Source organism: Herpailurus yagouaroundi, unplaced genomic scaffold, assembly GCF_014898765.1.
Source record: "Herpailurus yagouaroundi ecotype Mexico unplaced genomic scaffold, PumYag 100, whole genome shotgun sequence".
NCBI lineage: Eukaryota > Metazoa > Chordata > Mammalia > Carnivora > Felidae > Herpailurus > Herpailurus yagouaroundi.
Genome location: NW_024412391.1, coordinates 86,929,849 through 86,939,391, shown reverse-complemented (window position 1 = coordinate 86,939,391; position 9,543 = coordinate 86,929,849). Strand labels below are relative to the sequence as shown.

General features: G+C 43.3%; 1 protein-coding gene across 1 annotated transcript; it reads right to left on the bottom strand.

Annotated features, from left to right (window-relative positions):
- Positions 1–6,083: 6,083 nt before the first annotated feature.
- On the bottom strand, positions 6,084–6,383 carry LOC121028120 (10 kDa heat shock protein, mitochondrial-like). Its single transcript, XM_040471624.1, has one exon. The coding sequence runs from the start codon at positions 6,381–6,383 to the stop codon at positions 6,084–6,086; it is 300 nt and encodes a 99-aa protein (XP_040327558.1).
- Between the last annotated feature and the right edge of the window lie 3,160 nt (positions 6,384–9,543).

Below are 9,543 nucleotides of genomic sequence, written 5' to 3'. Positions count from 1 at the left end.
ATGTCAGTTTCATGAGTTTGAGCCCTGCTTGGGATTCTGTCTCTCTCTCTCTCCCTTTCTCTCTGCTCCTTACCTACTCTTGCTGTCTCTGTCTCTCTCTCAAAATAAATAAATAAACTTAAAAACAATTTTAAAAAGAGTCTTACCCTTGGGGCGCCTGGGTGGCTCAGTCGGTTAAGCGTCTGACTTTGGCTCAGGTTATAATCTCATGGTTCATGGGTTCCAGCCCCAAGTCAGGCTCTGTGCTGACAGCTCAGAGCCTGGAGCCTGCTTTGGGTTCTGTGTCTCCCTCTCTCTCTGCCCCTCCCCTGCTCACTCTCTCTCTCTCTTAGTAAAAAATAAATAAACATTAAAAAAAAAAGTCTTATATTTAACTGACTGAGCCACCCAAGCACCCCTAACTGAAATTAGTTTTAGTACTATATTTTATTTAACCCAGTATATCCAGAATATTATCATTGCAATATGCAATCAATATTTATTTGTAATTACAAATGAGATATTTAACACTCTTACTATGTGTCCAGAATCTGGTGTGGGTTTCCCACTTAAAGCCCATGCCGCGTGAGCCACATTTCAAGTGCTCAGTGGCCACGTGTGGTGACTGTATTGGTCAGCACTGCTCTAGAGTCTGAGATGTGGGCGTCGGTGCTCATAACACTACTGACTGGTGTTAGTGAACTGGTAGGCTATTTTGTTCTCTGACGTATCTGAACCCTGCTGGGCAAGGAAGCATTTGGGTACACAGATGAACAGTACACCTGCAGATTCAAGGCCAGGCAGCTGCAAAGTCTGTATCTAAGATGATGTCTCCTGAGTGCATGCATTGGAAAGGGACTGATGCCCTGGGAAAGGAGTTGGGCTTTGTCCTTCCTGATGCTGAGTCCCTGACCCTAGGGTGGGCTTCGGGTCCCTCAACTCACTGTTTCTAGACACGGATAGAGACAAAAGGTGTCCCAGCTGAACGAAGCTACCAAAACACCACACGATTGTTTTGGTAGGTAGCTTTCTTTTGCCTAAATGTGAATGATTCTGTGTATATGTAGATATCAGATTACATATGCTTTTGTAATTTCTTAATCCTTGACATTTTATTTTAACATTAGGCATATAATTTCAAGTTGCTCTGCAAAGAGTCTCGTTGCAACCTCAGACTCACTAGCTTGATGGAAGAAAAATGCGGCCCAGAAAAGACCAGGGAAATGTACTCTGACTGGAGCCAGGAGGCTCAGGCTTGTGCACCCTGGCTGGGGCTTGGATCTAAGAAGGTGCAATCCTGTTGGCGGCAGGGTGGGGAAGTGACAGCAGAAATACATCTGTTAGGTGGACAGAAGATATCATGATGATGAGTCACAAGTCTATGAAGCAATTCCTAAATCTTGGCTTGCCTCATGACCACTTAGGGATCTGGTTTAAAATGCACAATTTTATCTCTACCTTCAGAGATTCTAACATAGTGAGTCCAGAGCTGGACCCAATGGGTGTGAATGTAAGCAGCATCCCAGGAGGCACCGATGCATTTGGTCCCTGGAGAAATACTGGTATTGCTAGTAACAATTCCAGGCACAAAGATCAGGAAGTATCTGGCCTCTTACTCACCAAGCTTGCTAGGAAAGATGTCAGGGCCCAAGTGGAGCCATCCTGTGAAGAACCGGGATCTCAAACATGAACCGAGGTGGACGCCTCATCACCCCATGTGGAAAGGACAAGGGGATTCCAGAGAGCCACTGACCTAAACCCCAAGCATGGAAAATGAGAGGCTCCTCTCCGACGCCCCACTCCGAGCTCAGACTGATAACCAGCTCTGGAAGGCACGTGGTTTTCCTATGAAATGACCCCAAACCAAAGATTGGCTGTCCAACCGAGTTACTTTATTAGTACTTCTGCTCTAAGCTGGCTTGCAGTCCATATAACCAACGTGAAATCTTGTAACCGCTTCTTGGAGGATCATAGAGTTAGCTGTAAAATTAATAATCCAGAAGCCAAGGGACATAGAACTCTAAAGGCAAAAACTGGATTATTTGGTGTGAACGATTGAAACGAAGGAGTTGGGAGGGGAGTGATGTCTTACTCAGGATGCGTCACCAGAGGGCGCCAGAGCATCCTTCTCCAAAAGAAGTTTCTGTTGCCCTAAAACCCGTTAAGCTTCAGTTAAACAAAATAGTTGCCCAAAGCGACAGTCTCCACCGAAGTCACCCTAAAGACAGAAGACAGTGGACAGGTGGCCCTCTTAAAAAGTTACTGGAGGTATGTAATTTCGTTGATGCCATCAGCTTTATGTTAAAAATTGATGTAACTTTCCCCCGAATCTCCTCCTTTATTATACTTAATATAGCGCAGGACGTTTCACATTTCTTACGCCCAGTAAACAGGATGCTCCAGAGGACGCAGTGCCTGTCGCCTGCACACTCTGGCGCCGACCCGCCATCCTGAATGCCTGTAGCCCAATCTCCTGGGGAGCACGAACCTTACCCACCTGCTGGACACCTCCGACTAGCCCTGACCCTGAACTTGGAACCTCCGGCTGTCGAGGCTGATGACCTCAGAGAGCCCCAGTTCCGCTGTCCTCGTTTCACACAGGGGAAACTGAGGGGCAAGAGGGGGACAGGGACCTGTTAAGAGTCGCACTTCAGGTTAGTCTGTCGGAGAGGTAAAACTTTTTTTAACCCATGAACTAACCAACAGGAAGGGGTCTTGGTCCACTGATGTTCTAAAGCCTAAAAAAGGATGAGAAAGAATCTGAGACCCGGGAAGTGGGTTCAAAATGCAAAAAGCCAGCCACGTTGGGGCGTAGGGGAGAGGCGGCGCAGAGCAATACGCTCCTGCAAAATTGCCGTGTGGTGCTGCCACCTTCTGTTCAACTAGGAAATTAAAGTCTAACTGCCATAAAGCTAGCTTTTCAATAAAATGGAATTTTGTAAAAGAGCTGGTACTTGCTGTATTTCTATCATAATACTTTCTTCCTAATGCACTTGCTTGGTATTGCCAAGCCCCATGATCATCACTATAGAAATACGAAAAGACAAACATGAAGAGACATGAGAACTTCACAGCTAATTACTGAGAAATTAAATCAAAAACTTCAATTTCTGGGGCACCTGGGTGGCTCAGTCCACTAAGCGTCCGACTTCGGCTCAGGTCATGATCTCATGGTTTATGGGGTCAAGCCCCACCACGGGCTCGGACTGCTTCAGATTCTGTGTCTCCCTCTTGCTCTCTGCCCCTTCCCCACTCACACTCTGTCTCTGTCTCTCTCTCAAAAATAAACATTAAAATTTTGTTTAAAAAACTTCAATTTTTTCTAGACTTAGCCATTAGGAGTGTGAAAGATCTATGGATCTTGCATATCTTATAATATGCATTTGCAATATAATACCTGGCTCACAAAACATGTTCTGAATTAATACCAAACATGTGAGTATTCACCATCTGCTGTATCCATTTTTTATGAGGAAAAGTATTTTGTGGTGGGTACTTTATGGATACATGGTGTGTCCATACTTCCTGTGGATAAATTTATTTAATCTTCCCCATAACCCCCCCCTAAAGTAGATGCCATTGTTATCCCCATTTTACATAGAAAGCAACTGAGGCATGGGAATATTGAATATCCCCAAGGTCACACAACAAAAAGATGGTGAACCTAGAGGTTAACCCACTGAGTCCGGCCCAGAAGCCTGTGATCGTAATCAAAAAGCCAATGGTTGGGGTGCCTGGGTGGCTCAGGCAGTTGAACTTCTGACTCTTGGTTTGAGCTCAGGTCACGATCTCGTGTAAATGTGAGCCGAGCCCCATGTTGAGGTCAGAGCTGACAGCTCAGAGCCTGCTTGAGATCCTCTCCTTCTCTCTCTGCCCCTCCTCTGCTGTCTGTGTGTTCTCTCTCTCTCTCTCTCTCAAAATAAATAAATAAATACATAAATACATAAATAAACTTAAAAAAAAAAAAAGTCAATGGTTCTCAAAATGTGGCTCCCAGACCAGCAGTGCCATCATTTACCTGGAAACTTGATAGAACTGTAAGTTCCCAGACCCCACCCCAGATTTTCTGGATCAGGGGGATGGGAACCACAAGAGAGTGTTTGTTTGTTTGTTTTTGCTTTTTTAAAAAAATGTTTACTAGTTTTTGAGAGAGAGACAGACAGAGCATGAGTTGGGGAGGGGCAGAGAGAGAGGGAGACACAGAATCCGGAGCAGGCTCCAGGCTCTGAGCCCTCAGCACAGAGCCCGACGAGGGGCTCGAACTCACTAATCATGAGATCATGACCTGAGCTGAAGTTGGACTCTTGACCAGCTGAGCCACCCAGGTACCCTGGAACCACCAGAGTTTTAACCAGCCTTCCAGGTAGTTCTGCCATAGACCAAAGTTTGACAACCACTGATCTAGGCAATACTGCCTCCAAATGTTAGAATATTAAAAAAAAAAAAAACAAAAAACAATTCTGGGCCTAGCCCTACCCTTGAGATCAGAACAGTAGACATAATTTACACTGTCATTTGTGTTACTACATGTAATTATGGCATATCCAAAAGTCACCGTCCAAGACTAAGTAAAAATAATTCTTTGAACATAATGCTTATGTAATTAAGACCCCTAAAAAAGGTGTATTCTATGGACATATTTGGGGGGGGATGTATTCTTCAGTTTGAGAAACCAATATAAAGTAGGGGATTCCAAAGCCAGCTTTATGTTAGAACCTTCTGAGGATCTCTGTAAAAATATATATGCCAGGCTCTATCCCAGACCTACTACATTAGAATTTCTACAAGTGAGGCCAAGGAGTCTGAGTTTTATTTAAAAAAAATTTTTTGAGACAGTGAGAGAGTGTGTGCAGTTTGGGGAGGGGCAAAGGGAGAGAGAGATAGAGGGAGAGAGAGAGAGAGAGAAAGAGAGAGAGAGAAAGAAACTCAAGCAAGCTCCACACTCAGCACAGAGCCTGACTCAGGACTCCATCTCACAACCATGAAATCATGACCAGAGCCGAAATCAAGAGTCAGACGCTTAACCAACTGAACCACCCAGGTGCCCCACGAATCTGAATTTTAACATGCTCTCCAAGTGATTGTGTAGATTGGCTGGTTTGAGAAACCGTTGAATAAGGAGTTCATTTATTTCTCTCCCTTAATTAATGCTTAAATCCATTTTACTATTTCCTGACAAATACTCATCCTGTGTTAGCTTGACTACCCCAGTGAGGGACAGATTACTTTCCTTTGAGTCAGCCTATTGTGCTGTAGACACTATTGTTGTTGATTTTTTTCTTCTCTTGAGCTGAACTTCCGTTTCCCTCAAGTTTTACTTAAGGATCAGTCTGATGATACAGAGAACAAATTTAGATCAGAACTTATAAAATTATTATTAAACAATAATATTTGTATAATGACCCTATTAAGACATCCTGTCTTCTAAAAGGCTGGTAGTTCTTGGAGAGATTTTTTGACAGAAAATCCCAGACTCTGGGGCGCCTGGGTGGCTCAGTCGGTTAAGCCACCGACTTCGGCTCAGGTCACGATCTCGCGGTATGTGAGTTCGAGCCCCGCGTCGGGCTCTATGCTGACTGCTCAGAGCCTGGAGCCTGTTTCAGACTGTGTCTCCCTCTCTCTCTGACCCTCCCCCGTTCATGCTCTGTCTCTCTCTGTCTCAAAAATAAATAAACGTTAAAAAAAAAAAAAGAAAGAAAGAAAGAAAGAAAGAAAGAAAGAAAGAAAGAAAGAAAGAAAATCCCAGACTCAACACACTATGTTCTAGATATTGGGACTGATTCTTCTAGGCTTTATTTAATTATAAGGATTCATAAGCTGTTGTCTGGCTGGACTATTAGGAAGTATCTATTATATGCTTAGGAAATTGTGGGGAAAATATATAAAAATATCTGTACAAGGATTGTGTTTGAGGAATGGAATTTGTTAAGGAAGGTAGCTTTTATATTTTTTTCTTGATGAATCTTTTTGTTTGTTTGTTTGTTTTGAATACCATTGGTTTATTATAAAAAAGAAACATGAGAATTATTTACCTAATGAAAAATTTCACAACTTCACTGGAATGGGCAGCTTCATTCGATGCCATTTCAGTGATTCATTTCAGTCTACATACTTCCCAAGAATGTCACAGTCTCTACAAAAGAATCCATATCATCTAGAACTACTTTGGTGCCTCTGTATTCTGGGAGAAGAACTCGATCTTCAGTTTTCATGCTAACTGATTGAATCTCTCCCCGCTTTCCTTTAGAGCTCCATCCAACAGTTACAACTATTGTTTGCAATGCTTTTCCTTGAGATTTTTCTGGAAGTGTAATGCCACCTTTGGTTACAGTTTCAACTGCATTCCTTTCAACTAAAACTTGGCCAAAGAGGGGAAGAAACTTTCTAAATGCATGTCTTGCCATGACTCTGTCCCCCAGACTTATAGTCTGACCCTGGGGCCACGTGAACGTGGGGGAAAGAAGTCTCATGATGAATCTTTTGATTTTATCTTCAAGTTCTTGAAAATTTTCCAATATTGTTTTCCTCCTATCCTCCCTCCATCCGTCCTTCTCTCCCTTCCTTCCTTATTTCCTGCTTTCCTGGTGCTTGTCAACATGTGTTTAGTCTTCCTCTTATGAGGCAGGGGAGAGGCTGGATGAGGAGAGCCAGTTTGGATTTGCTACAGCAACCTAGGAGTGAATAGACAGAGGGAAGTGGTAATGAGGATGGAAAGAAGGGACCGTAATGAGAGTCAGGGAGGGAGACATATCAGGACTGAATCACCAAGTGGGTACAAGGGCACAGGAGATGGAGGAGGAAAAATTACTCCAAGATTTGGCAGCAAAAGGGAAGTGATTGGCAGAAATGGCAGGAAGTAAGGGAGTGACTTCTGAAGAGAAGATAATTCATTTGGACATACTGGTTTGGAGAACTGGTGGAGAATGTTTAATGGGCTTTTGTAATGTAGTGCTGGAATTTAGGGCCACGGTTAGGACAGAGGAGAAAAAAAAAAAGGGCAAGAGCTTCTGTCTCCATGGAACTAAGAGGCACCACCATCCCACTACATGGATGCTTTCACCAACCCTGAGATCATCAAATCTTGTTTAAGAGTTTTTATGAGGGGCACCTGGCTGGCTCAGTCAGTTACATGCCCAACCTCGGCTCAGGTTATGATCTCAATGTTGGTGAATTCGAGCCCCACATCAGGCTCCGCGCTGCCAGTACGAAGCCTGCTTGGGACTCTGTCTCCCTTGTTCTCTCTGCCCCTCCCCCATGCATGCTTTTTCTCTCTCTCCAAATTAAACATTAAAAAAAAAGTTTTTATAGAGCTTAATCGTCAGCCCTCTCATCTTTCCAGAGGTTGGTGGGTGTTGCTGAAATTTCCAACCCTCTATTTAGTTGGTGTTTCTGGTGACCAGCTCCATCCTGAGGCTATCTTTGGGGCCCAGCCTAAGTCACCTTATTAGCATAATAAACTCAGATGTGCTCAAGAGGGGCTCCTTATGAATGACAAAATGGCAAGAATTTAGGAGCTCTGTGACAGGAGCCACAGACAAAGACCAAATGTCTTTCTTTCTTTCTTTTTCTCTTTCTTTCTTTCTTTCTTCTTTCTTTCTTTCTTTCTTTCTTTCTTTCTTTTTTTAAGTTTTTTATTTTGAGCGAGAGAGAGAGAGAGGGAGAGAGAGAGAGCACTTGTACGTGTGGGGGAGGATCAGAGGGGAAGAGAGAGAGAATCTTCAGCAGACTCCATGCCCAGTGCAGAGCTGGACTCAGGACTCAATCCCGTGAACTGTGAGATCATGACCTGAACTGAAATCAAGGGTCTGATGCTTAACCAATTGAACCACCCAGACACCCCAAGACCAAATGTATTTCTTATTACACCACACTCTTTAACCAGATTCCTCAGTTGCTGACTTCTTATTCCATTTGCTTTACCATTCTTTGTCTTGTCCTCTTCTCTAATGTATTATCTGTGTGAGTGTGTATGTGCATAATGTAATTTTTCTGAACCATGGTTGAATGAGTTGCAGATGTGATGACCCTTTACATCTATATACTTAAGTGTGTATTACCTAAAAATAAGAATATCAACCACAATACAATTGTCAAAATACAATGATCAAAATCGAGATATTAAAGTTGATACAATATCAGCTAATCCACACATATCTTCTTCCAGTTTCACTAATTGTCCCAGTAACATCTTTTATAGGAAAAGAAAACCACAGATTATAAATTGCATTCTGTTTTCAGCCTCATTGGATATTGCTGAATTGACCTCTCTAAGGCCATAACCTTTTGCATTCCTACCAGCAATGCATTATAGCGGTAGCTCTAGTCTTTTTTTTTTTTTTAATTTTTAATTTTTAATTTTTAAATTTTATTATTATTTTTTATTTTAGAGGAGGGGCAGAGGGAGAGACAATTTTTTAATATTTTAATGTTTATTTATTTTTGAGAGACAGACACAGAGCTTGAATGGGGGAGGGGCAGAGAGAGAGGGAGACACAAATCTGAAGCAGGCTCCAGGCTCTGAGCTGTCAGCACAGAGCCCGACACGGGGCTCGAACCCATGAACCATGAGATCATGACCTGAGCCAAAGTCGGATGCTTAACCAACTGAGACACCCAAGTGCCCCAGAGAGAGAGAGAATCTTAAGCAGACTCCATGCTGAGTGTGGGGCTCAATCCCATGACCCTGGGATCATGACATGAGCCAAAATCGAGAGTCCAGACACTGACTAAGCTACCCAGGTACCTCAGCAGTGGCTCTATTCTTATTCATACCTTTTTTTCTTCGCCTTTGTATACACGGTTTATTTATTTATTTAATATAATTTATTGTCAAATTGGTTTCCATACAACACCCAGTGCTCATCCCAACAGGTGCCCTCCCCAATGCCCATCACCCACTTTCCCCTCCCTCCCACCCCCCATCAGCCCTCAGTTTGTTCTCAGTTTTTAAGAGTCTCGTGGTTTGCCTCCTTCCCTCTCTGTAACTTTTTTCCCCCCTTCCCCTCCCCCATGGTCTTCTGTTAAGTTTCTCAGGATCCACATGTGAGAAAACATGGTATCTGTCTTTCTCTGCCTGACTTATTTCACTTAGCATAATACTCTCCAGTTCCATCCACATTGCTACAAATGGCCAGATTTCATTCTTTCTCATTGCCAAGTAGTATTCCATTGTATATATAAACCACATCTTCTTTATCCATTCGTCAGTTGATGGATATTTAGGCTCTTTCCATAATTTGGCTATTGTTGAAACTGCTGCTATAAACATTGATTCACATCTTTTGAGAAAGAATCCAGGAAGGTCCAGGTCACTCATCAATTTTTTTGAATTGAATCTTTTATACCCTGATTGGTCCAGTTTGGATCATGTGTCTTTCCTGATCCAGTTACTGTTGTCAGGGGAAGTCGATTGTACTGATTAGCTTAGCCTGGTCACATACCACTGCCTGGGAGCCCCTGGGTGGATTCAGGTTCACCTGAAGCATGTGGGGGGGGGGGGCGGGGGCGGAGGGCTGGCTTTCAGACTGCGGGGAGGGCTGGCTTTCCAGAGCAGAATTGGAATAC